The 26,295-nt window shown below is 63.8% G+C and overlaps 2 protein-coding genes across 2 annotated transcripts; both read left to right on the top strand.

Annotated features, from left to right (window-relative positions):
• The first annotated feature begins 647 nt into the window (after nucleotides 1–647).
• RAPGEF3 (Rap guanine nucleotide exchange factor 3) lies at nucleotides 648–14,508 on the top strand. The gene is made up of 27 exons (XM_035570326.2): nucleotides 648–947; nucleotides 6,312–6,365; nucleotides 6,671–6,777; nucleotides 6,914–7,035; nucleotides 7,173–7,347; nucleotides 7,596–7,680; nucleotides 7,850–7,910; nucleotides 8,117–8,193; nucleotides 8,327–8,473; nucleotides 8,717–8,826; nucleotides 9,013–9,101; nucleotides 9,616–9,694; nucleotides 9,959–10,109; nucleotides 10,198–10,274; nucleotides 10,423–10,462; nucleotides 10,567–10,648; nucleotides 10,745–10,891; nucleotides 10,977–11,074; nucleotides 11,810–11,935; nucleotides 12,027–12,208; nucleotides 12,289–12,379; nucleotides 12,726–12,776; nucleotides 13,033–13,120; nucleotides 13,249–13,313; nucleotides 13,556–13,610; nucleotides 13,707–13,778; nucleotides 14,334–14,508. The coding sequence occupies exons 1-27, from the start codon at nucleotides 648–650 to the stop codon at nucleotides 14,450–14,452; spliced, it is 2,850 nt and encodes a 949-aa protein (XP_035426219.1). The 3' UTR covers nucleotides 14,453–14,508.
• A 1,794-nt stretch (nucleotides 14,509–16,302) lies between these two features.
• On the top strand, nucleotides 16,303–23,133 carry ENDOU (endonuclease, poly(U) specific). Its single transcript, XM_035570355.1, has 9 exons — nucleotides 16,303–16,348; nucleotides 20,616–20,741; nucleotides 20,929–20,967; nucleotides 21,265–21,436; nucleotides 21,569–21,768; nucleotides 21,862–21,975; nucleotides 22,063–22,169; nucleotides 22,505–22,647; nucleotides 23,019–23,133. Exons 1-9 carry the CDS (start codon nucleotides 16,303–16,305, stop codon nucleotides 23,131–23,133), a joined length of 1,062 nt encoding a protein of 353 aa, XP_035426248.1.
• Nucleotides 23,134–26,295: the final 3,162 nt, after the last annotated feature.

The following is a 26,295-nucleotide window of genomic DNA, read 5'->3' as shown; positions in this document are numbered from 1 at the left end:
CCACCTCCCGGCAAAAGCCGCTCCTGCACCTCTGTCCCTGGGGGTGCCCGGGGGGGGCCGAGCAGGGCAGAGCACCCCAGGAAGGACAGGGGGCTCCTGGGGGCCACTGTGGTCCCCAGGGATGGGGTGTGCCAGGTTGGGTGGGGGGCCGGGAGGTGGGAGGGTTGAGGGGTCCCCGAAAAGGTTGCCAGGGGAAGGGAGGAGTGGGGTGGATTGGGGGGATCCCCAAAAACGACGCCAGGGGGAGGGGGATGATTTGGGGGGGGATACCCAAAAAGGATGCCGGGGGAAGGAGGGGGGAGGAGTGGGGTGTTTTTTTTGGGAGGGTCCCCAAAAAGGATGCCAGGGAGAGGAAGGGGGGATGAGCAGGGTGGTTTGGGGGGGTCCCCAAGAAGGATGCCGGGGGAAGGAGGAGCAGAGTGATTGGGGGGGAGGGGGGGGGGGGATCCCCAAAAAACGATGCCAGGGGAGGGAGGAGGGAGGAGCGGGATGGATTGGGCGGGACGGGGCGGGACGGGGCGCTGGGGCCGGCCCCCCCCCCCCCCCCCCGGGCTCCGCTCCCTCTCCCGGCCCCGCTCCGGGGCGGGGCGCGCCCGGCACCGGCACCGGCACCGGCACCGGCACCGGCCCCGCCGCGCCGCCGCCGCATGAAGGTGCGCGGGGCCGGGACCGGCACCGGCACCGGCACCGGAGGCGCAAGCGGGGAGGCGGCGCGGCGGGGGGCGGCGGCGCTGGGGCCCCGGTGCCGGTTGGACGCAGGGAGAAGCGGGCTGGAGCAGGGCCCCGGAGCTGCCCCGCCGCCCCCGCCGCCAGCCGGTGGGCCCGGGGGGGACGGCAAGCGGCTGTCGGTGCTGCTGAGGAAGATGCACTTGTTCCGGAGCTCCAGCTACGAGATCCGGCTGGAGGGAGAGGGGGGCAGCCTGCCCCGCATCCAGGGCATCCGCTGGGTGAGTGGGGACACGGGGACACAGGGACGGACGTGGGGACAGCAGGGGCATGGGGACAGACATGGGGGCACGGGGATAGCAGGGGCACGGGGATAGCAGGGGCATGGGCAGGGACATGGGGACATGGGGACAGACATGGGGATAGCAGAGGTATGGGGACTGCAGGGACCTGGGGACAGACATGGGGACATGGGGATAGCAGGGACCTGGGGACAGACAGGTGGACATGAGGATAGCAGGGATGTGGGGACATCAGGAACAAGGGGACAGGGGGGACATGGAGACAGATGTGGGGACATGGGGATAGTGGGGACATGGGGACAGCAGGGACATGGATACAGATATGGGGACAGCAGGGACCTGGGGACAGCAGGGACAACAGTCACCGACCCCACCTGCAGGAGCCCCCACCCGCCTGTCCCCCCGCTGCACCCCTCAGCATCCTCCCCTGCGCCCGCAGGGCTGGGGGCTACGAGGTGGAGCCGAGCGGGACCCCCAGCCTTACCGCAGCCCCCAGCCCCGCTTTGTAGGGCAGCTCCGGCCTCCCCGAGCCCACCCAGCTGGGCTGGCAGCCGGCCGTGAGCTGCGCCCCGCTCCGGTTTGCTGCCTGCGGGGCCAGGCGTGCGGCGAGCGCCCTTGGGCAGCCGCCAGCCCCAGCCCCTTCTCCGGGGCGCAGCTGGCAGCGGGGCACGAAACGAGCCCGGGGCCGTCGTGCTCCAGCGCGCGGCGCCCGGGCAGCGCACCCCGATCTGCAGCCAGCGAGCAGGAAACACCTTCCCCGCGTCCGCGGCACGCAGGGTTCAAAACGTTCCCTCCCCGGTGGCGGCTCAGCACCATTTCTCCAGGCGGAACCGGTCGCTTGGCAGCGGGACGGTGCCCAGCGCCACGGCCTCCGGCCCCAGCCCGCTGCCGGCCCCCTTTGCCAGCCCCTGGGGTCCCCGCTGCCGGCCCCCCGCTGTCCCCGGGGTGCTGGAGGTGGCTGCAGGCACCCGGTGTCCCAGCCGAGCCCCGTGGCCACCCACCTTCCCCTTCCCACGCTGCCTGACCCGGCACAAACATTCTTAAGGAATAAGGAAAAATTGCTTTGCGTGCTTTTGTGCAGTCTGCAAGCTCTTTCACAAGCAAAATTCTCTAATCTTTTATTTCCACCCCCCTCTTCGTTCTAATATTTTCCTCCCCAGAACTTGTAGGGACTCACTTTGGGGTATTTTTATTTAAGAGTGGCACAAAGCAGAGGGCTCGGGACAGCAGCAGGTCGCAGCGCCGCGGTTTTCAAGTGCTGGGCTAGCAAAAACCTGGCAAAATCTGACAGCGCGGTGGCACGTGCAGCGTGGCAGGAGTGTCCCCCCTGCGTGGCTCCCCCCTGATGGGGGGATCCTTTTGGGGAGGGGGACAGAAGAGGGGTTTTCCCCAGTTCTTGCAGGTCTGAGGGTGCTCGGGTGGGGAGAGGCGGATGGCTGGGAGCCGTCTGGCTGTGCCTAGGTGACACAGTGTCCCTTGTCCCCGTGGCCGCAAGCTCCTGGAAGCTCCTCGTCGTGTGTGGCTCTGTCCCGTCCCTCCTGGGGACCCGTTTGCCTGTCCCTGCGGCCACCAGATCTCTTCCAGCCCTGCTCTCTGCCACGAGGCTCCAGCGTCCCCAAACAGCTGCACCCATCCCACAGCACAAGCGCCATCGTCACCGCGTCCCTGGAGAGGGGCGGAGGGGACAGAGCAGGTCCCCTTGGAGACCCCTCCCCGGCGAGGGTCCCGGGGGGAAGCGAGCCCCTGGCTGGCTGCCGTGCCTTTGGAGCCTGCGGATGGGCGAGGACTTTCTCCGGAGCCGTAAAGCCTGAAATAGCTCCTGTTGTTTTTCCTTGGGATCCCAAACAAAGCGGCGCGCGAGCGCGGAACGGTCGCTGCCGGCCTTGGCCGCTCGCCCACGGCTGCCGGATTTCTGGAGACCGGCAGGATCTCAGCGCCCCCGTGTCCCGTAAGCAGGAAGATGGAAACAGGCAACTCCTTAGGAAGCGCTTTGGAGACGGCGGCCACGATGCTGCGACGACCTGGGGGTGGGGGGGGGGTGGGGGGGGACATCCTGTGGGGCCAGCCCTGGGAACCACCCAGCTCCCGCACGTGGGGAGCAGGCGTGCTTGGGAAGGCGTTTGGGGAGATTTTGCCCACATTTTTCAGAGCTGGTTTTGCAACGAGAAAATGTCAGCAGGGAGAAACCTCCCCGAGCAGCTGTCCTTGGGCAGGGGAGGTTTTTCTCCATCTCCTTCGCCGTCCTTGCTTCGAGGAGGACCGTGGCACGTCCTGGCTCTCCGCCCCAAGGACAGACCCGCTTCACGGGGTGACGGCGAAGCCCGTTCCGTGCGGGGCCGGTGCGGGTGGCATCGCCCTGCGGGTCCCGAGGGAGGCAGCTCCATGCTCCTCAGCCCGGGCTCCTGTTTGCAAACATTTGCTCTCCGATTGCCGGAGCGTTTCCTGCTCCGCGGGGCGTCACGGGACTCGGGAAAGTTTGCAGAGTGAGTAAGCGGTGGCGCCCCAGCTTTGGTGACAGCGGCCAGGTTGGGAGCGTCTCCGGGGACCTGCCACTTGTTTTCCATCCGTTCCCCCCCCCCGAATTGCTCCTGAGCCTCTTGCAAACTGCTGCCTGTGGGCTCAAGCTCCGGAGGAAGAGGAGGAAGAAGAGGAGCAGGAAGAAGCCCTGGCGGTTTGGGAAGGGATGGAGGGGATGGAGCAGCCTGAGCCAGGCAGAGCACCCGGCCGTGCACCCGTCAGTGGGCGCCCACCTCCATCACCTGCCTGCACCCAGAGGTGCCGGGACGGTTTGGTTTCCCCTCAGCTCCCTGCTAGGTGTTTTTTTTCCCCTCGAATTCCCTTGCAGAGGAGGATTCTGCAGCTCAACACCCTTGAATTCCTTCACTGGGGCTTCCATCGGGGCCGTCCCTCTTGCTGGGGTTGCCCAAACCACCGCCACCAGCCCGGAGCCAGCAGATCCGAGGAGGATCTGGCCCAGAAGACGCCAAATTGCCAAAATTACATTTTGAGCACCCGCCCCTCCACCACCAGCCCTGAGTGCTTCAGGACCCTTCTCAAAGCAACCAGAAACAACCAGGGGGGTGCCCACAAAGCCCACCCCCAGGGGTGAGCAGCCGAGGAGGATGCTCCTTGCTGCGTCTCAGGGTTAATGCTCCGAGGGCAGCACGCACCCTGCTAGCGGAGGCAGCTTCCAGCAATTCCCAATGGTGCAGTGATGGATTGCTCCAGGAAGGAGTCCCCGAGCCCAAAAGAGCAATGCTATTTCGGGACTGGCCTTGGTGAACGGCGGAGACATTAGAGGAGCTGGTTTAGAAAATAGCACTGGGTCAGCTCATCGCGTGTCGATTCGGTGTCCATTAAACAAAGCAAGAACTCAGTGGGTGACCGCGGTTCCCGTCCCTAGAAGATGCATTTTTACGAGGCAAGGGTTTGGAGAAGGAGGGAGAGGCTCAGCACCGAGGTACGAGAGCTGCAAAGAGCAGGGAGGAGCTCCCAGGGATGACTTTGGGGCTCAGCTTCACGAGCACCAGGGAGAGGAATTATCTTCTGCTCCCTCCCAGCGACTCGCAACTCGGGCTTCCTGAGCTAGAAGCGGTGCCTTTGCACGCGGCAGATATTTTTGGTCTCCCTTTAACCCACCCAGCCCCCTTCTGCAGCAAATTCAGCGTCCCGGGTGCCCTGCGGCACGGAGTGCCCCCGCTTTGTGTCCCCTTGCCCACCCCGCTTCATTCCCGTCTGCTCCTTCGACTTGCAAGAGACCCTCGTCAGATTCAGAGGTCCTCCAGGAAGAGGCTTTTTGGAGCATGTCACTGCCTTCCTCTGTCTTTATTTCATTTCTCTTTGAGGTTAAGGGAGCACTGAAAGGCCAAGTGAAAAGGGCGTGCTGTGAACTGGTGCCGTGGCACACCGAGGTTTCCTATTTTCTTCTCTTCCTGCCAACACCCATCCCACTATTTGCATTTTTTACAGCTACGGAGGCCTGGGCTCCTGCTGCGCTCAAGGAGTAATCATTGGCTCGGAGCCTCTGACCATGAACAAGGGGAATCTGGGCTTGTTTCCTTCCAATACCCCATACTGACCTATGTCTGGGTTGAATTTCACCCGCTGCTCTGCTTCCCTGCTGGGAACGCAAAAACTCATCCCCAGGAGGCTCCATCCCCTTGTCCACCTGAACATTATTGCTGAATGCGACCACACCGTGTCGGCACGAGCCTGGTGCTTGGGAGCTTCCAGGATCCCCCCCTAAAATCCTTTGGGGAAAAAAAAAACAACTTCATCTTTGCCACCTGCAGCCCTTGGGAAGCCGAGGTTGCACCTTGCTCTCAGCAAAGCCTCTGTCTGGTTGCTGGGCTCCTGCAGTTGTGGGACCACCACATCCTGGTGCTGTTTCTGTTTAGTTTCCATGATTTATTGCATGAGCTTTTCTGGCTGTGCTTTGATCCGAGACCAGTCCCCGATGTGTTACCTGCAAAAAGGGGTTTGGGCGTGCTCGAGCACATGGACAAAACTCATCCTCATCATCGCTCTCTGCCGTCCTCGTCCTGCTGTGGGACGGGCTGGCAGCGGGTCTGCTCCTCCAGCTCTTTCCTCTGGAATTTGTGATCTTTTTCCCCCTCCTCATTTGGACCCAGCTTCAAAGCTGGAGGAAAAACTTGGGGCCTTCCCTCTCCCTGCCCTGGGGCCGCTCCGGCTTCCCATGGGTCTTTCTGATGTCCTCCACGAGTGGTGTTTGCTCCGTGGCTCCAATAAGGCTCCTTTGATCCTTGTTTGCGAGGGTTTTACTTTTAACTTCCTTCTTTTATCTCCCAGCTCGCTTGTTTGAAGGCGCTTTCCGTCCTGGAGTTAAACATCACTGCCGTGGGGGGGGTTCGCAGGGTCAGGTCCCTGGTGTGCAAGGCAGCGAGGGGTGTGGGATGCTCTGAGCCCCCTCCAGGCTCTGTCCCCACCGGGACATCCCAGCTCACTGCTCCTCGAGGCAGGTTTTGGTGGTGCCCAAGGGGTTTTGCATGGCAGGAGCCCGGCACGCGAGCTGGACACGTGGCGGTGGCATCGGCACGGCCGGCAGCGTGCGAGGGAAAATTGGGCATAAAAGGGAAGTGGCTGAAAGTGAGGGAAGCGCAGGGGAAAATGAGCAGGGGCTGTTTTGGGGCTGTGGGTGTTGGAGGGGCCTGTTCTCAGCAAGATGGCACAAAGGAGACTTTGCTGTGGTTTTAGGATCAAGCGCTCGGGGATGCGTGTGTCCTCTCCTGGTGCAGAGCACGTGAGGCTGAACGGTACCCAGGGGGTGCAGGAAGCATGGCAGAGCCCCCCTGGCCACCAACCCCTTTGTTTTTGGTTTTCCAGACCCCGCTTTTGGACACTGAATCCTCGCTGGAGTATGGACACAGCCTTACCCAGGTGGGCAGACAGGGGGTGCCCCCAAGGACACAAGTTTGGTGCTTGGTAAAGGGCTGGGGGGGGGGACAGAAACGTCTCCAAGGCTGCGGTGGGTAGGGGGCCGCGGTGGGATGGGCAATCCCTTGCGCTCGGCTGTTCCTGGGGCTGGGGATGGAGATCCTGGGGGGCTGGGACGGGGTCTAGGCATGGCACCCTGGCACCATATTGCGGAAGTTCAGCAGGAAGCTTGCTGGCATGGAGGTGTCCGTCACTGCCCGTGCCCTTCTGGCCGCCCCACAAACCATCTAACCTCATTTCCCCCCCAGGCATCCCCGGAGAAGATCTGGCGAGCCGGGAAGCTCCTCTTCACCCACCTCACCAGCACCTGCCGCGGCCTCATCCGGGACCACAAGCATCACCTGCGGCACCACAGGTGGGACAGCGAGCATCCGCACCGTGCGTGGGGCCACCGCGGGCTGCGAAGGACCCTCCGAGGAGGGCTTGGCCACGCTCCTGGGCTCTGCAACCCCATTTTGGGGGCATTTCTCACGCTTCTCCCCGTCTTGCAGGCAGTGCTGCTCGGGGAAGGAGCTGGTGGACTGGCTGCTGAACGCGGGGCTGGGCGTCCAGATGCGGAGCCAGGCCGTCGGTGTGGGCCAAGTGCTGGTGGACGGAGGGGTCCTGACGCACGGTGAGCACCACCAGGGGCCCTCTGGGGCTTTGGGTGCTGGGTGCACCGAGTCGCCCTGCTCCTGCAGCATGCTGTGGTCTCCCTTGGGTGCTTGGGTGCCACGCACGCCTAAGCTGATGTGCTTTGCCCCTCCGCAGTCAAGCAAGAGTGGCATTTCCAGGACAAGGACACCCAGTTTTATCGCTTTGCTGAGCTGGAGCTGAGCCCCGAGCCCGGCGCGGGGCTGCGGGATGTGGAGGAGCTGCTGGAGGCCGTGGCTTTCCTGGCCCAGCTGGGTCCCGACGCGCTGCTCACCATGGCCCTGCGGAAGCCGTGAGTGCCCGGGGGCTCCCAGGGGGCCGGGGGGTTCATTTGGACCCTGCTCCATGCAGCTCTGGAGATGCCAAAGGCTGCTGCGGATGGGGTGCACCGAGCATCTCTTCCCCAGCTGCCAGGTCAAGGACTCGAGGGGATGCCACCGGCTTGTGCCCGGAGCAAGGTGGCAGCCCAGGGGGTGGCAGGGAGGGGTGCAGGGCCCCGGGGTCCTCACAGCAGCCGCTTACCCACCCTTCTTCTGCCAGGCCGGCCCAGCGCACGGAGGACGAGCTGGAGCTGATATTTGAGGAGCTGCTCCACATTAAAGCTGTGGCTCATCTCTCCAACTCGGTGAGTGCCCCCCCCCATCTTCATCCATCCCCTCCCAAATCCTCCTGCATCCTCCTCCTCTTCTCCTGGCCCTCTCCAGCCGTCCCTGGGGACCCCTGCCACCCCGTCACCCCATCCCAAGCGTGTCCCCTCCTCGCTTGGCCCTAAGGGTGGGCGCCTCTTGCTGCAGGTGAAGCGGGAGCTGGCGGCCGTGCTGATGTTCGAGTCACACCAGCGAGCCGGCACCGTGCGTGAGTACCGCGGGCTGGGGACAGGATGTCCCCGAGGACAGGGTCCCCAGGCGGGGTGGACGTTGCCATCGGTGTGGATGCTCCAGCTGGATTTTCTTGGACCGGGGATGGTGGGGACCGAAACGCTCTCTGGGGCTGGGTGGGATGGGGCTGATGAGGGATGCTCGGGCTCTCCCAAGAGAAAACCCATCGGTTTTTCCCCACAGTGTTCAGCCAAGGAGATAAAGGCACCTCGTGGTACATCGTCTGGAAGGGCTCGGTGAATGTGGTCACCCACGGCAAGGTAGGTGCGTCCCTGTGAGGCCACCTTGTCTCCGATGCTGCCGGGTGCTGAGGCGTGGGGCTCTCCAGACACCCTGCATCGCCCACCTGGAGCAGGGGAGCGGGGCTGTCACCCCATCCCTGTCCCCCCGCAGGGCTTGGTGGCCACCCTGCACGAGGGGGACGATTTTGGGCAGCTGGCGCTGGTGAACGACGCGCCCCGCGCGGCCAGCATCATCCTGCGGGAGGACAACTGCCACTTCTTGCGGGTGGACAAGCAGGACTTCAACCACATCCTCAAGGTGGGCAGGGGGCCGGGGGGGGTCCCATGCTGGGCACAGCAGCAGCACCCCATCCTGGGCACCCTCCCGGGGCTGTGGGATGTGCAGAGCCATGGGGTTTGTAGGGTAGGGCAGTTCTCCGTGTGCCGATGTGATTTTTGGGGTGCAACCAGCTGGCTGGGCACCGCTTGCTCCCCGAAACCCGGTGCCTGCCCACGCTGGGCTCGGAGGCAATGCTTTACCCCGGCCATCTTCCCCCTCTAGGACGTGGAGGCCAACACCATGCGCCTGAAGGAGCACGGGAAGGTGGTGCTGGTCCTGCAGAAGAACCTGCAGGGCGGCAGCAGCCAGCCGGCCGCGGCACGGAGCAGCAGGTGACAGCCTCCGTTCCCCGTCCCTCCTTCCCGGTGCTGCCACCCCATGTCTCCTGTCCCTCGGCCACCTTGCTGGTCGTGGCTGGGCTCCACAGCCCCATCCTGGCTTCCCTCGGAGGAGCAGGATGGGGATGGCACGCCGTGCTCGCTGTCCCTTTCCTGATGCACCCTGTCCTCTGCCCCCAGGTACCTGGTGATGGCCGGGACGCCGGAGAAGATCCTCGAGCATCTGCTGGAGTTCATGAGGCTCGACGCCACGCTCTACGACCCCGTGGGTAGGTGGGGGCTCGCTCCCACCCTGCAGTCCTGGCAGGGGGACCCCTGCTCCCCGTGCCGTCACCACCACAGGAGTTGAACCGAAAACAGCCACTTTTCTCACCATTAAATCCCTCACTGGGGCTGGGAGAGAGAAGCAGCTCCAGAGCATCTCCTCCCTCCTCTCCCACGGCCCTGCGCCTCCCTCTGCCTTCGGAGAGCAGCAGAAGAGGGTGAGCCAGGAGCCAGGAGCCAGGAGATGTCCCCAGTGGGCAAAAAATCAGAGCTGCTGAGCTGGCGCCATCTGAGGCCGCTTGGAGTCAAATCTCCTCCAAGTGCAGACCTTTCTCCTTCTTTTCAAAAAGAAAAGAATTTGGTCAACCCTTTCCTCGGCATTTAGAAGCAAAAAGTGACCAGCAAGGAGCACGGTTGCTGTGGGGGGAGATCCCAGGCCAACCCCAAAGGGGCCACGGGTGTCACCAACCCACTGGGGGTGTCACGAAGCACGATGGGGGCCATCCTGCTCTCTTCCAGACACCCTCCTGGGGGATTTCCTGCTGACCTACACCGTCTTCATGCCGACCTCGCAGCTCTGCAGAGCTCTGCTGCACCAATATCCTTCTGCGGCTGGAGGTGGGGGGGCCACGGCGTGCGCCCCCTTGCTGGGGACCAGCGGGCTCAGCTTGGTCCCTGCCACCCCAGTGGGACATCAGGGGTTGGCTGTGGGAACCCCAAATCCCCCAGGCACATCCCCATTCCCATCCTGTCCTCATGGGTGAGGGGTCCCCTCGCTGCCCTGCCCGCTCCCCTGCCCCATGTCACTCCCCCCCCCCCCCCCCCCACAGCACCCCATACTGGTGCCCTTAACTGGTCCCAGTTTCCGCGCGGAGCCGCTGGAGGGCTCGGAGCAGGAAAAGGCCACCTACTCCCTGCACAAACGCCGCAAGATCCTGCGCCTGGTGAGCCAGTGGGTGCTGCTCTACGGGCGTCTGCTGCAGGGCGACCGCAGCACCACGGCTCTGCTGCAGGTACCGGGAGCAGGAGGCGTCCCCAGGAGGGGTCCGGCCACCACCGTGCCACTCTGACCCCTCCCCACCTCCCCCTTGCCTCCCCCAGAACCTCGCCGACCTGGCGAGCCGGGACCCCCGCCTGGGAGGGATGGTGCAGGAGCAGGAACGCCGGCGGCCCCGAGTGTGAGTTCATCCCCCGGGGGGGGACGTGGAGAGCAGCAGTGCCAGGCTGGACCCCCCGGTGCCACCGCCGATGCCCTTGTCCCCATGGGGGTCCCCAGGGGGTTGCATTTCACCTGCTCCTGGGGGTTTAACACCACTCTCCATGCAGGTTGGAGAACGGAGACGGCAGCGTTTCTCCCCAGCCCAAGGTAGGGGGGGTGGCAGGTCGGGGGGAACTGGGGAGCTGGGACCCCCAGGAGAGGGGTGGCTTTGGGGATGGCATCGTCCCCGCTCTCTCCCACCTTGGGCACAGGCTCGGAGCTCCGTGAGCTGGCTGGCGAGCCAGGAAGAGGCGGCTTTGAGCAGCAGCTGTGCCTTACGAGCCCAGGACAAAGGTAGGGGGTCTCACAGGGGGCCGGTGGGGGCTGTCCCCCTTGGATGTGGCCATCCCCTCTCCTCCAGCCACCGTGCTGAAGCCTTAACGCCCCCAGTGCCCTACGAGATCTACAGACCGGACCACTCGTGCCTCATCACGGTGCTGCCCATCAACGCCTCGGTGCGGGATGTCCTGCGGTCCCTCACCCCCTGGCTCGGCCGGGACCGGGAACACCTCCTGGTGAAGGTGAATTCAGCCGGAGGTGAGCATCTGTCCCCCGAGGCACCCTGGGGTCCCTCAGCGGAGATCTGCAGGCACCCCAGCACCCGTCGCCCTGTCTCCTGCAGATAAAGTGGGGCTGCAGCTGGACGCCGTGGGGGTGTTCACCTCGCTGGGGCTCAACGAGCGGCTCTTTGCCGTGAGCGTGGAGGAGCTGGGCGGCTTGGTGAGCGTGGGGGCCATGCTGGTGGGGTCAACACGGGGCTGGGAGCTGCTGGATGGAGACACCAGTCAGCAGCTGCTCACGGCGTGGTTAGGATGCTCTGGCTAGTAGGAAGAAGGTTGGGCATCGCTTTGCCCCGTGGAGCAAGTCTGCTCCCACTCATTCCTGGTCCTTCTGTGGGTCGGGGAGGTGATGGGGGGGTCCACGAGCCAAGACAGAGGTGATGGAGGTTGAGTGAGCTGAGCAAGAGGCGACGGAGAGGGATCCATGAGCCATGCTGAGCTATATAGGGTCATTTATGAGCCATGCTGACCTATATAGTGTCATCCATGAGCTATGCTGAGCTGTATAGGGTTATCCATGGGCCGTGCTGACCTATATAGGGTCATCCATGAGCCATGCTGAGCTATATAGGGTTATCCATGAGCCGTGCTGAGCTATATAGGGTCATCCACAAGCCATGCTGGAGGTGGTGGAGAGGGTTTGATGAGCTGAGCAAAGGGTGATGGGGGACCCAAGGCAGCAGAGGAAGAGGAGCAGTGAGTCAGGCTGGAGACGATGAAGGGGGTGCATGAGGCAAGCCAGAGGTGCTACAGGGGGTTTTCACCGACCTAGAGGTGATGGAGGAGGCTAGGTGAGCCCAGCCACAGGCAAGAGCCCGGCTCCGACCCCAGCTGCCTCCCTAGTGGCTCAGGGTTGGAAGTGTCCCCCTGCCCCTCACCCTTCCCCTGTGTGCAGACCCCCCATCCCGAGCAGCTGGGCCCCCACGTCGGCTCCTCCGAGACCTTGGACCTCATCAGCTCCAAGGACCTGGCCAGCCACCTGACGGACTACGACTGGAACCTCTTCAAGAGCATCCACCAGGTACGGGGCAAGCGCCCGGACCGGGAGGGGAGACACAGCACGTCCCCCGAGACCCCCCCGGCCACCCTCAGGCACCCCGCCGGCCCTGCAGGTGGAGATGATCCACTACATCGTGGGGCCGCAGAAGTTTCACGAGGTGACCACCGCCAACCTGGAGCGCGTCATGCGGCGCTTCAACGAGCTGCAGTACTGGGTGGCCACGGAGCTGTGCCTCTGCCCCGAGGTGGGCAGGAGAGCCCAGCTCCTCCGCAAGTTCATCAAGCTGGCTGCGCAGTGAGTGCCCTGCCACCCGTGTCCCCGTCCCCATCGGGACCAGCTAGTGACCCCACAGCTGAGCCTGTCCCTGCCCGCAGCCTCAAGGAGCAGAAGAACCTGAATTCCTTCTTCGCGGTGATGTTTGGTGTCAGCAACACGGCCGTGAGCCGCCTCGCCAAGACCTGGGAGGTAACAGATCCCGCAGGACAGATCTGGGTCCCCTGGGCTAGAGAAGGGACGAGGGTGGCCGGGCTGCTGGGCTCCAAGCTGACCCTGTTCCCAAAAGGTCTGGGAGGCGGGGAGCAGGATTTCCACCATGTAGGGGGGCAGCATCCGACCGCGCATCCATGGTTAGATCCCAAATCCCGCACACCGCGGTGGAAACGAGCTCCAAGCTCCCAAGCACCTGGAGCAAGCTTGGAGCCTGGAGAGGGGCATTGGGATGGGGGGCTTGGAGGTGCCTGAAAATTTAAAAGGGGGTTCAGGTGTAGTGGGGGGCTGCATGGGGCCATCCTGACCCCGCCTCTCCGTGCAGAGGCTGCCCCACAAGATCCGAAAGCTGCACGCAGCGCTGGAGCGGATGCTGGTGAGTGCGGACACTTTGTGCAGAGCTGGGGAGGGGGCACGGGGTTGGGACAAGGGGCAGAGGCTGTGCCACCCCCATACCTCTGGGTTTGCTGTGACTCCCTCCTGCCCCAACATCCCGAAATTTACAAGGTCACAGGGGTGGCACAGGGTGGGGGGCATTCCCTTCTCCCAAATTTTGGGCTGTGCCAAGCCAGGGCACCAGAGCCCCCTTCCCTGGAGACCCCCACCCCGCTGAGCTCCCGCTCTGTCCCCAGGACCCATCGTGGAACCACCGGGTCTATCGCCTGGCCGTCGCCAAGCTGAGCCCCCCCATCATCCCCTTCGTCCCCCTCCTCCTCAAAGGTGGGTACCGCCGCTTTGGGGCCGTGGAGAGCCCTTTGCACACATCCAGCCCTCCCCAGGGACCAGGAAACCAAGCCCGGGGCTCGCTCTGATCCCCAAATCCCTCCCCCCCCCCCCCCCCCCCGCAGACATGACCTTCATCCACGAGGGCAATCGTACGCTGGCTGAGAACCTCATCAACTTTGAGAAGATGGTGAGTGGCGGGGGGGTTGCTCCCCTGCTCCTGCTTGTCCTGCCGCCCCCTGGGGAGGCAGACCCAGAGCATCCACATGGCGTCAACCCCCCCCCCCTTCCTCCGGGAGCCAGGACCCCCTTGCTGTTGGGCTGGGGGTCGCAGGGCAGCCGCTGCTAAAGCCGCAGGGGGCCTGTGTTTTCCCAGCCGGGGAGCAAAATGGTGCCGGGTGGCAGCAAGTGACCTTTGTGCATTGCCCGCAGCACATGATGGCCAAGACGGTGCGCGTCCTGCAGCGCTGCCGGGGCCAGGCGCACGGTGAGTGCCCCCCGGGGTGGGGGGCGAGGAGCAGGAGCCGGGGGGCGAGGTCCCCACGGGGCCGTAGCTCAGCTCCTGCTCTCCCTCCGCACCCAGCTCCGCTCTCCCCGCTGCGGAGCCGCTCCCCGCACCGCCCAGAGGACCCCAAGGCCGTCAGGATGAGCACGTGTACGTTCGGTGCCGGGAGACCCACGCCCCGTGGGGCTACGTGGGCGCACACCGTCCTTCCGTGGGGGGCACCCTGAGGGCAGCAGCTTGGCTGCAGGGGGAGAAAATTGGGCTGGGGGTGGTGGCGCCTCGGAGCTCCTGCTCCCTGCCATCCCCAGCCGGGCATCGCTTTGCCCCGTGGAGCAAGTTTGCTCCTGCTCCTACAGCTCCTGGGGGTGATGGGGGGGATCCATGAGACGGGATAGAGGTGATGGGGGGGATTTCGATGTGCTGGGCGAGAGGAAATAGAGGGGGACGCGTGAACCATGCTGGAGGTGGTGGAGGAGGTTCAACGAGCTGAGCTAAAGGTGATGGAGGGGGGTCAGAGAGCTGAGCTGGAGGCGATGGAGGGGATTTTGGCAAGCTGGGCAATAGGGGATGGAGGGGGAGCCACAAACCAAGTGGGAGGTGATGGAGCAGGACGGCTGAGTCAGGCCGCAGGAGGTGCACGAGCCGAGCCAGGGGCGATGGAGGGGGCTGAGGGAGCCCAGCTCTGAGCCCAGATCTCCGCCGCAGGCTCGGAGCAGTCCCTGAGCGTGCGGAGCCCCGTCTCCACCTGGGCCTACCTGCAGCACCTGAAAGCCATCGACAGCCAGAAGGAGCTGCTGCGGCTCTCCCGAGACCTGGAGTCCTGACGGGCAGGAGGGAGACGGAGCAGGGATGCAGCGGGGATGCGGCAGCACGCATCTGCCAGCCGGGGGGCAGCCCTCGGCTCTGCTCCCCACGGCTCAGGGCGCACGGGGCCACCCTGGAGCTGGCCAAGAGCCTCTGCTCGGCCGTGCCACGGGCCCCGGACCCGGCAGTGCACAGCAGCCGGGAGCCCACGGGGGGCTGCGGGCAGGCGAGGCCACAGACAGCGGGGTGGGGAGCCCCCACGCAGTGAGCAATAGAGGTATTTTTGTATGCACGGCTGCAGTCACCTTTCTTCGCCACGCAGCAGCCTGAGTTCACTCCTTGCAGCAGCTGGGATGGGGGGAAGGAGCCCTGGCTGCCCCACGTCGATGCTGCTCGCCCCGGGGGTGCTGGGCTGAAAGGCGCCCGTTGCTCCTCGTGGCTCTGGCTTGTGCTGCCCCAGAGGGGGCCACCCCAATCCTCTGCCCTGCTCGTCCCCTGGGAGGTGCTGCGTCCCCAGGCCCAGCTCCTGGGAGCTGCACAGCCCCAGCAGCCGTGCCTGGGCTCACCACAGCCACCTGCGTGCCTCAGTTTCCCCACCCGGACGGGGCACAAGTAGCCACGTGTGGCAGCAGCCTCCTGGCACAAGAGCCAGCAGATGAGCAGACTCAGCACAGGATGACGTGAAAACGTCACAGAAAACAAAACCACTGTCAGCAAGGACAGGTCAATGGGGTCACCAGCCCAGGGTGGAGGGGAGGAAATGACTGAGGGGTGAGGAGGAAGCCAAACCTGGCCCTTATTACACCAAACGCTGCTCACCTGTGCCAGATGATGCATCCCGGCAGGGTTAAGACTGTTGCAAGCCTTCTATGTGGGCAGGGTGTGTTGCAGGCGGTTGCTGTCTGTTTTGCTGCCCAGAAATCCCCTCCTCTGGGCTGGAGGGGACACTTGGTGGGGGTGATGCCCTTAATTTGGGGTGGGGGTGATGACCCCTGTGTGGGGAGGTCCTGTCCTGGACCTGCTGGCGGTGAGGGTGCAGGGGTGGGCAGGGGAGGTGCTGCAGCAAGGGGGGGTTTTGTCTGTGCAGCAGGAAAATGCTGGACCCTGGGGTTTGGGCTCCAGGTGAGGCTCCTTGAGAAATCCACATCGCCATATGGGAAGCAAAGAAGTCAGAAAACAGCAGCTGGGGTGCACCCTGGGGTGCACACCAATGGGTGCTGCTGGTCCCATCGCTTTCCTGGAAGGGCGATGCTTGCGGACACCCAAGCAGCCCCCAGAAGGAGGGGGGCTTGGGTTATTTTCCTGATGGGGCTCAGAGCAGAGCCCTGTGAGCAGCTGGGGACAGGCAGGAGCTGGGGACCGGTGGGAGGTGGGGTGCTGAGCTGTGCTGGGGACTGTGCAAGGAGTTGTTACCCCTGCAATTAACTGGGGGCAGAAAGGTGCCAAGGGGGTACGAGGGGATTTACCACCAAGTGCCAGGGAGCACGTGGAGGGACCGAGCTGTGGCACTGATTCATGGGGACATGAGGGCTGTGGGCAGGCAGGGACACCCCCCCCCCCCCCACAAAAAAAGCTTTCCCTTTGCTCCGCGACCACTGCCTGGGGGGGACTGGGGCACAAGGAGTGGAGCAATGCAGGGAGCTGGATTTACCAGCCCTCCTCCCATTCCGGGCAGCCTGTAATTAGGACATGCGCCTAACGAGCTTTGCCAAAGTCGGGGTGCAGCCTGCCCGCGAGCTCCTCGGTGGCACCGGGCTCCTCCCTCGGCTCCCGGGGCCCCACATATAGCAGGGAGCGCCGGCCAGCACCCACATTTCCAGCCGGCTTCTCCGAGGTGATCCCAAGCACCTGGCTCAGCTCCCGCAGGACGATGAAGCCCTGGATGCTCCTCGTCGGGGTGGGGATGGCCTTGGGCTGCGTGGCCGGCCGTGAGTAGCAGGGCTTGGCTTGGGGAGGGGGTGGCCAGGGGTTGGAAGGAGGCTGGGGGCTCGGTGAGGGTCGGATCCGGCAGAGCTTCGCAGGGGAAAGGGTGGAGGGTGGTGGTCGTGGGCTTCCTCCGACTCTGGGGGCTCAGCTGGGGAGGAGGGGGCTTCCTCCATCTCTTTGCTGGGTTGTGACTCCCCCTGGGTCACTTCCCGCTGCATCCCGCTGGGTTTTCTTCATCCAAACCCCCCTTCCTCTGCCTCCTGCATCCTCCCGTGCTGGGGGAGGATTAAAGGTAATATTTCTCCGCTACCTTACCCGCAATCCTCCCGGCCGATGCTGGACGGGAGCCCATCGGTTGCAATGAGAACACGACGCGAGCTCAGGTGCCTTGCCCATCACAAGCACTGCCCAAAGAAGCCACCGAAGCTCCGCTGTGCTCCTGGACAGCCCAGCACGTCCACACAGCCCATCCCACAGCCCTCGGGCTGGGCACGGGCTGGTCGGGGCAGCTGTGCTGGCACAGCCCCAGTGTCCAGGCTGGAAGCACACTGGGATTTGCTGGGGCTCCCAGCACTGAGTTGCTTCTCACCTGGTTTCATCCTGAGCTGGATTCCAGCTTCGGTAGGTGAGCAAAGCCTTGGGGTGCTGTGTGAGAGCTGTGATCTGCCCGCACAGCTCCAAAAGTGCTGGCAGCTCCTAGGTCAATAGGCTGGGATCCTGTGGGGCAGGTCGGGTGGCTCCAGGAATTGGATTTGGTGGCATTTGGTCATCCCATCAGTCACACCAATCATCGTGGTCATGATTGTCATCGTGGGTGCTGGTGTGTTGTAGGGCGTCTGGCTGGAGAGGTGCATGTGATTCGTGTGGAACAAGAGATTTAGGAGATGGGGCAGAGCAGCAAGCCCGGGCCAGGGCTCCTGGGGCATCAGGGACGGAGCACGATGCAGGTGGAGCTCAGCCAAGGCTGTTTGGAGGTGGGCTCGGATAGGCGAGCAGGAAAAACTCTGGTTTTGGCACGATGCTGCGCCAAGGAGCAGCTTCTGGGCATCAGCTTTGGGCCTCTTTGTTTCTGAGCATCCTGCACGTGACCGGGTGTTGTCCTGGCCGTGTTCTCACATAAAATGCGAGCTGTAATCCGTTCTCAAGAAGGGAGTTTCATCACTTTTCTGACGTCGCAAGCAGGCTGTATCTGGCCTCGAGGTTAGTGGAGAGGAATTTTGCAAGGCAGGTGCAGAAGAGGAGTTGCTGCTGCAATCCTGTCGTTGCTGCAATCCAGCTGGTGGGCTGCCATGACAATTTGCTGTGTTCTCATCTTGCTTAACTCAAGCACAGAAGCTGTCCTTGCTTGGAAGCATCACCGGGGTGTGCTGGAGCTGGGGAGCAGCCAGCGGGGCAGGACGAGGGACCTGGGACATGATGAAGGGGGTTGCAGCCAAAGGGGAGCTTTGCTCTTCTCCAAGATCCTTCCTCAAGGCCCTGAGAGAAGGTGGAAGGACCCTGAAGGCAAAACTTCCCTGGACGAGGTCCTGAGCAGCCCCATCTAACTAGACCTCAAATTTCTCTCCGTGTTGTGGGTGGGCGGCGGGGCCCCAGCCCGTGCCTGGGGGAGCGAGGAGCCAGGGAGCATCGCTGGCTGCTTGTGGTGCATCTCTACGGTGTAAAAACCGCCCTTATCCTCATCCAGGCAGGATGGTGGCGGGAGGTTTTGCCCAATTATCCCCAAAATGTTTCCCCACACCTCGGGGAATGGAGATGCTCGGGAGGTAGCCCGTGTTCTCCCCGTCAAAGCTTCCTGGCGGAAACAAAGTCGAGTTTGCTCTCGTCCAAAAGCTGCGTTCAGGCAGGGACTGGTCTGGCTGGAGAGCTGAAAATGAGATATTTGACAGTGATATTTGTCTGACTCTATGCGCATAGAGAAGATCCACGGGCTGGGCAAGCCCAGCACAGCCCGTCCTGTCCCACCGGGGGCCATTCCGAGGGTTTGGTTGCCAAACCCACATCTGGCCTCAACTTGCCTCATCTGGAAAGTGGAGCTTTCTGCTGGGGAAAGGCCGAACACCTGGGGCTAGTGCTGGGGAGCGATGGGTCAGAGGAGAGGGCAGGAGGAAGGTCTTGGTTCCCCCCACCCAGATCCCAGCACCAGCAGCATTTGGGCACAGCTGGCCACGTCCTTCTGCTCCGGCTGCCCTCCTCCAGCATTGTGAGCTCTCCCATCAGCTCTTCTCTTCCCCAAAGCTCCAGCAGCTCCTCTAACTTTGACCATCAGGAGCGCCTGGCTGCCCTGCAGCTGCTTGGCTCTATTTAGGTTTGAGCTTCCCTGGCTGTGCAAGGCAAGCAGCCTCCTGCAGTCATCCCCGTGCCCTGCGCTGGGAGAAGCCTCGGCTTGCTGCTGCTGTTCTTGCACCCGAGCCGTGGTAGAAAATGATGCTGAACTCACTCCTCCGAGGGCTCTGCAGAGCTCCCAGCCTCCGCTGAGTCACCGCACGCCCCGGTACCAGGCTTTGCTGCGACACGCTCGGGCAGCACGTGCCCCACGACCGTCTCAGTGCTGGCTGATGTGTGGGCAGCTCCTGCCTTGCACAATCCCTCCTGCTGGAAAACGAACCTGGATGTGTCATTCAGCTCGACTTATCCCTACTTCTGCTTTGGGAGTGAGAGGGGTGCTGTCCTGCACGATGGGGATTGCAGCTGCTGTCCCCACCAGGGCTCCAGACCCGGCTGTCCTGCTGCACAGACGGGTGACACCAGGTTGCACGAGGGATGCTTGTCCCCAAAACCATCGGATGCTCCTTCCCTCTGCAGCCCTTTCCAGTTGTTCCTGCATCAGCATGAGCAAAAGTGGGACCGAAGTAGCACCGAGGGTGAATCTCCTCAAGGAGCATCCCATGAAATCAAGCAGGATTGCCCTCGCCTTTGCAGCAAGACCAGCCAACAGGGGCTGCTGGAGCAAAGAGGTTCTTCCTCCCAAATCATCACCTGTAGGGCCACGTTTCTGCTATCCCCAAAACCGACAAATAGTTTGGGGAAAATGGAAAACAGCAGAGCAAGCAAAGTGGCTGCAGAGAGAAACCACCCAGGGTGACCTCGGAGGTCACGCTGCGCACTGCTGGATCAGGATCTGCCCCGTGGGCACGTTTCACCTGCTGAAACTGAAGGCAGGCCACCCAGAGGTGTTGCTCGCCGTGTTTATGCTGCTGCATGATTGCAGGTTTGCAAGGGAAAGCAGCGCCCTCTCCTCCAGGGATTGCTTTGCGGGCTGGCTTGTCTGGGGCATGGCTTCTTGGCACGTCCCTGGGGGTGATGGCACCAAGGGGGTGTCAGGGAAGCCGTGCCCAGGCTGCCCTGTTTGTCAGGAGCATCGTTAAGCAGTGGGCAGAGAAAAAGGCACCTTCCCTAGGCACGATGCCTCCTGGTTGTCTCTTAATTAAAACCAAGCCTCTGGTCCCACCTCGGTCCCCTACAGCCCGCTTTGCTTGGCAGCAGGTGGCCCTTGCCCCTCGGAGAGGTGGCATTTGTGCTATTCAGAGCATGGCTTGAGTCGCTGCGTTATTTTTAGCTTTGCCACAATGTGTAATAAAGCACGGGCTGACCAACATATTCATCACATAAATAGTTCAGCGGGGAGTCCCCAGTTTGCCCAGCGTGGCGGAAGGACGGACGGACGGGCAGCAAATAAGGGTGTCTGGAATGTGGCACTCCTCCGGGCTGGGGACGGCTGGGCCTGGGGCACTGCCGCTAAGCCTGGTGTTAAGGGGGTGAATCAGAGCAGGCAATTAGTGGTGGGGAGCCTAAAAGGTGCTTCCCCGTGCCAAGCGACCTGCCAAGGTCCCTGGCGTGGCACGTGTCTGCGGCCAAAGGCGAGTGACCCGCGGAGATGCGTCCTGAGGACTCAGACGGTCCAAACGCCACCCCAAAATGTTGGGAAAGGATCCTGAACAGCTTCACGGTGGGAGCTTGGATGGGAGTAAGGAGGGAATGCGCTGAGCTATGGGTGTTGGGACGCTTCAGCATCCCCACGGTCTGGGGAATGAGGAACTGGCCCAGCTCCGGAGCAGCTGTAGCTCCTTTCCTCGCTCCTTTCCTCACTTCTGGACACCTTCAGCTCCGGTGTCCCTGTGCTGTCCCCTGCCACCAGGCAGGACCCAGAGCCACGCGGCAGCTTGGGCAGAAGGCAGAGAAGCTCCTGGATTTGGGGCTGGATGAGGCAGGGCTGCTGGTCCATCCCGCAGACCAAGCTGTTGTTTCTCTCCCCCAAAGACCTGTACACGGCCCCCGACTCCTGCAAGGGGCGCTGCGAGGAGCCCTACAGCGAGGAGGACGAGTGCCACTGCGACGCCGAGTGTGAGAGCCACTACAACTGCTGCGAGGACTACTACGAGCACTGCCGACCGGGTGAGCACTGCTGCGTGAGGAGGGGGCTCCATGGGGCTGCTGGAGCCCGGTGATGGGGTGCCAAGGGCTGGTTCCATGCGGACATCCACCCGTGCCGCTGTGCACTTGTGTGCATGGTCCTGGGCAGCTCCAGCCTGCGTCTCCATCACCCTGAGCTCTTTTTCTTGTTTTTGTGCAGGTGGGGAATGGGATGAGGAAGCAGCACGCAGACATGCTGGTGGTGAGTGGCTCTGCTTCTGATCGAGGGCAAGGAAAACCACCCGGGTCCCCCCGTGCACCTCTGGGCCACTTGCTCCCGGGGCCAACAGCGTGGGGCAGCATGGTTTTGGCACCCGTGCGGTGCTGCCACTGTTTGTGCAAAGCCTCTGCATGCTGGTGCTGAGCCTGGGGGACGGGGACTGATGTCCCCCTCTCACTTAATGAAAGCTCTTGCCCCCAAAGCGTGGGGCTGGTGCTGGCTGGAACCCCCCTGCACCCTCTGCGCCCCGAGGTCACCTTGTGCCTCTCCTTGCAGAGGGTTTCTCCAGCAGCCACGATGCCGTCACCGACGAGGAGCTCCTGCAGGTCTCCGAGCAGCTCTACGGGGCCGATCACAACAAAGCCCGGCCCCAGGACATCACCATCAACCCGCAGTACCGGGCTGCCCCTGATGAGACGGATGACCAGGAGGATCGCTCCCCCCGGCCGTGAGTGTGCCCTGGCGCTGCCACCAACGCCCTCGCTGTGTGGCCAGGAGCAAGGGACCACCGTGGCCAGGACCTGGCCATCTGGAGAGGGGTCCAAAAGGGTTTCCAAAGGGTTCCTCTCCTCCCTCCCAGGCTCTATGCGTACGTGAATGAGAAGCTCTTCTCCAAACCCACCTACGCCAGCTTCATCAGGCTGCTGGACAACTACCAGAGGGCGACCGGCCGGGAGGAGGAGGTGACAGCGGAGGAGCTGATGGAGCAGGACATCTTCCTCAGGGAGGTGATGAAGACTGAGCTGATGAAGAAACTCTTCGCTTTCCTCCATAAGAAAAGTGAGTGTGGAGCTTGGGAGGAACGGGGTCCCTGTGCATTGATCCCCTAGCTCCTATCTCCCTGCCTCCATCCCCACGGTGCTTTACCCGCAGACCGCTACGGCTCCGAGCAGGAATTCCTTGCGGATTTGAAGGAGATGTGGTTTGGCCTCTACTCCCGAGGCAACGGCGAGAAGGACTCCAGCGGCTTCGAGCACGTCTTCTCGGGTAGAGCCGGCGTGTCCTGGTGGGACAGGGGCAGGGGCTGGGCAGCGGGGGGTGCCCGGCTCACCCCAGGGTCTCGTTTGTGCTTAGGGGAGATTAAAAAAGGGCAAGTGAGCGGATTTCACAACTGGATCCGCTTCTACCTCCTGGAAAAGCAGGGACTCGTCAACTACTACAGCCACAACTACGACGGGCCGGTGAGTGCTCCCGCCGGGTGAGGGCTTGGGCAGGGAGTGCTGACCTCGCTCCATCAGCTGCGTCCCGAGGGGGGCAAACGGGGACCCCCCCGGTACATGGGGCAGAGGTGCTCACCCCTCTGCCCCCGTAGGTGGACCATGGGGTGGAAGCAGCGTGGGGAGGGCCGGAGAAGATGGTTGCAAAGGGCAAATGAAGCTCCCAGACAGGAGCAGGCGTGAGGCTGGGAGCATCCCGGAGAGGGCACAAGGGTTTTGCTTGGCTTCCCTGCCTTGCTGCACCTGGAGCCAAGCTCAGCGAGGGTCTCAGCCCCGAACCCCCTTCTCCTGCCCTCCAGTGGGACACCTACCCCGACGTGCTGGGGCTGCAGTTCAGCTGGGATGGCTTTTACAAGGAGGTGGGCTCTGCGTTCATCGGCTGCAGCCCCGAGTTCGAGTTCGGCGTCTACACGTTGTGCTTCATCGCCCGTCCTGGGAGGGCGTAAGTACCGCACCGCGTCCATCCGTCCATCTGTCCTCCTGCCACGGAGCCCTCCTGCTCCCCACGGAGCAGCTGAATCAGCCCCTGATGCCCTCAGCCCAGCTTCAGGGCATTACGGGTGGGATTGGGATGGGGATGTGGGGACACCAGGAGAGCTTTGGGGAGAGGGGAGAGGTGAGTGTGGGGCTCAGGGGTGGGATTGGGATGGGGACATGGGGACACCGGGAGAGTTTTGGGGAGGGGGGCAAGAGGTGAGTGTGGAGCTCAGGGGTGGGATGGGGATGGGACGGGGACATGGGGACACCGGGAGTGCTTTGGGGAGGGGGGAGAGGTGGGCGTGGGGCTCAGGGGTGGAGCGTGTGTCCCCACAGATGCCACCTGAGCCTGGGTGGCCACAGCATCAGCATCCAGACCTACACCTGGACCAAGTCCACCTACGGCCCTGGCAAGAAATACATCGCCACCGCCTACGTGATCTCGCCCTGAGGCTGCCCCCATCCCGGCTGGGAGGAACGGGGCGGCCGCAGCCCCACCGCTCCGGGGCCCTGGGCTGCCCCTCGCTGCGGACGCCCCATGTGGGGCAGGATTTGTCCCCCCCTGTGAGGTGGACAGCCCCAGGACCGGCGTGGGGTAGGACAGAGGTGGCTGTGGCCCGCGTGGAGGCAGCGAGGGGAGGGAGGCAGCAGCCTCGGCAGCCCTGGTACCACCGAGTGATGCATCGCCCAGTCGCGGCAGGAGAGCAGGGGGCAGAGAGGGATCTGCAGTGGAAAGAAGCACCCCCGAGCGAAATAAACACTGACCCTGGAAGGAGACGCATTCACTTCCTCGGTGTTGGAGACCCTGCTTTTGCTGTTCTGCCCCAAGGGATGTGCCATGGGCATCAGCAGCTCTGCAAGCCCCCCGACTCCCCAGCCGCATGGACAGGGTGGGTGTTGGGACCCCTGGGTGCTGCCAGGTGCTCCCCAAATCGCCTTTCCTCTGGGGCCACCCCTATCCTCCCCGTCCCCTCCTCTCATTTTACCCCCTCAGTGTTTGTATGCACGTGTGTGCACACGGACGAAGAGTGCAGGGCTGTTCCCTTCCATCAGGGACCCCAAGAAGACCCCCACACACACAGGGTCCTTACTCCCCCATCCCAGGACAATCCACCTGCAGATGAAGGCTACACGGGGAAATGTGTGCAGGGAAATATCCTTAATATCCCCTTCCCACGCAGGTGCACACGTACGCAGTGTCCCGGCTCTTCTGGGGACCCCGGGGACAGTGAATGGCTGAGAGCCCCCAGGACTGTGGCACATTAATGAGCAGGAGCCCCATCCCCGTTTATCTCCATGGCTTCCAGGGAGCAGCCCCTCTTTGTCCTGGGTCTGGGCCATCAGAGGGGCGAGGACATTTGGCAGAGCAAGCCCCTGCCAGCCAGGGTCGGTGCCACCACCCGTGCCGCTCACCCTGCAGAGTGCCCCCCAAACCTCGTCCCCCACCTTCCTTTTTGCAGCCCTGCGCCCACCTGGGTGCCAAAAGGGCTCAGCCTCGCTCACTCCTCGAGCCTTGGGCAGCTGCCGACGGGTCCTGCCCCGAGGAATTACCCAGCTCGGGGACCCGCAGAGCCGCTGTGTGCCCGCGGCTGCGTCCCTGGGGACTGTCACAGGGGAATCGGGGTCTGCAGAAGGTGCATCCTCCACCCAAACCCATCTGTGCTCTCCGTGGGGGCCCTCCCCAGTGGCCCCCGTTCCCAGCACGGAGCTGGGGCTGCTCCGGGCTCCTGGGGCTTTCTTAGCACGGGCGACCCAACATCTCCTGCGCCTCGGGGCACAAATCCCAGAGCCCCTGTGGGCAGCTCAGCCGAAGGAGATGGCACCCGATGTAGCTCTATTCCCCACCTCCCCACGCTGTCCCAGCACCCTTGGGGTGGGGGGGGGAGTGACAAGGACCCCTGCCACCCCCCTTACTGCTTGACAGTGCTGAGCCCCCCGAGTTGCCCACACCCCATCCTCTGCCCTACACGTGCACCCTCACCTCCTCCCCCTGGGGATTTGGGTGCTGTGGGCAGGACGGCCACCGTCTCCAGGGTGTTGGCTCGTGTGTCATTCTGTGTGCCCCCCGCCCCGCTGCCTTCCTGCACCCCCTGGGCTTGCAGCAGTGCGGGTGCCGGGGTGGGGATGCTGCGCGGCGCTCGCGGGCAGGAGCGCTGAGATTTGAGCTGCCCGACAGATGGCCGGCTGCGACCGCTGCTGGGGAAGGGGTGGGCGTCCCCGCGCCATCTGCCAGGGGTCACGGGTGACCCCCCCCCCAAACCCCGCCGCAGGGGAAGGAGGGGTGGTTGGGGGGGGGGTGGGGGGGGGCATGCCAGAGCTTGATTTATAGAAATGTGTTTGGGATGGGTGCGGGTGGGCTCCCCGCGGTTGGATCCCCCCCCCCGCCCCCAGCACCGCTCCAGTCCTCCCAGGGGATGCACGCAGCAGCCCGGGAGCTGCGGTTGTACCCGGGGAGATGCTGTGCTGGGGGCGGGGGGATGGCAAGGGGCAGATTGCGTGGGGCAGGGCACGGGGGGGACAGCGATGCCCCGGGCACCCTCGTGCTCGCTGGAGCTCGTCCCGAAGCTTTTCGGTGGTGAGGCAGCTGGTTTGGGGGGGGGGGAGCGGCTTGCCGCGGGGCTGCCCTGGCACAGGACCCAGCTCCTCCTCCCGGTTCTGCTCCCCCCAGCCCCGTCCTCCACGTGTGCCCACCTGCTGGCCTTGCCACCTCACGCAGCAGCCTCCGGGATGCCCAATTTCCCTTCCATCTCCATCGAGAAGGATCCCAGGCGTCACAGAGAGCTCAGGTCCCCTGCGCTTGGCGGTCGCTGGGCACCCAGGGCTGCCTTCCCTGCACCCGTTTTTGGGGTGAACGGAGGCAAAACCCAGCAGGGACAGGTCACCCACCTTGTGCCTTGCGGGGGTGATGGGTGTAGGGCTGGGAGGTGCTCAGGTGGTGCTGAGGAGCTGCATCCAGAAGGAATTGGGATCTCCGGGTTGCTGCAGGCAGGAGGGGAGTGAGGAGGAACGAGGTGGGCACGTTCCTGGCTGGCTGCTGGTCTCGGGCTGTGAGCTGTGAAGGCTCCAGGGAACAGCCAGCAGGGCTGAGCAGACCCCCCCCCAGCCCCCAGCAGGCTGGTGTGGGCATGGTCCTGCTCCAGCCTTGCCCTTCTGCACCCACAGGACCAGCAGGATGCGGCCGAGGACCCAGCAGACCCTTTGGGGACCTCCACCAGGTCCACCCCACTGGGCACCCTGCGCTCCCTGCCCGCTGCAGGAGGGGACAGCGGTGTCACCCCCAATTTGAGGACCCCCCAGAGCCTCTCCAGGGCCCCCGCCACATCCCCTCTCATCATCTTCCTGCCCCTTCTGCCTAGGACCCTCCGGCTTCCCCCCGAGCGTTGGGAAATCAAACAAAACGAGCGGGGAAGAAAGGGAAGGGGCAGGAGAGGGGTGGAGAGGAGGGGCAGGTGTCAGCAAGCTGCCTCCAGCCATCTGTTGCCAACTCGGGGACTCGGGTCCCCCCCCCCCCCTCCGCCCCAGCTCTGCGTCCGATGGGGCCGATGTGCGCTCTCTGGAGTGGGGGGGGCAGCACGGCAGCGTCCCCCACCTGAGCGCAGCCGCGGCTGGGGGG

Source organism: Cygnus atratus, chromosome 29, assembly GCF_013377495.2.
Source record: "Cygnus atratus isolate AKBS03 ecotype Queensland, Australia chromosome 29, CAtr_DNAZoo_HiC_assembly, whole genome shotgun sequence".
In the NCBI taxonomy this organism is placed as follows: domain Eukaryota; kingdom Metazoa; phylum Chordata; class Aves; order Anseriformes; family Anatidae; genus Cygnus; species Cygnus atratus.
The sequence above is the reverse complement of the archived record's forward strand: the minus strand, read 5'-3'. Positions and strand labels throughout refer to the sequence as shown.

Bases quoted from the DNA above. Each gene is read 5' to 3' on its own strand.
- ENDOU (XM_035570355.1), top strand. From the start codon at position 16,303: ATGAAGCCCTGGATGCTCCTCGTCGGGGTGGGGATGGCCTTGGGCT. The intron at 21,976-22,062 runs GTAGAGCCGGCG...GTTTGTGCTTAG, and splicing joins CTTCGAGCACGTCTTCTCGG to GGGAGATTAAAAAAGGGCAA. The intron at 22,170-22,504 runs GTGAGTGCTCCC...CCTGCCCTCCAG, and splicing joins GCCACAACTACGACGGGCCG to TGGGACACCTACCCCGACGT.
- RAPGEF3 (XM_035570326.2), top strand. From the start codon at position 648: ATGAAGGTGCGCGGGGCCGGGACCGGCACCGGCACCGGCACCGGAGGC. The intron at 10,892-10,976 runs GTGAGCATCTGT...TGTCTCCTGCAG, and splicing joins GAAGGTGAATTCAGCCGGAG to ATAAAGTGGGGCTGCAGCTG. The intron at 13,779-14,333 runs GTACGTTCGGTG...TCTCCGCCGCAG, and splicing joins GGCCGTCAGGATGAGCACGT to GCTCGGAGCAGTCCCTGAGC.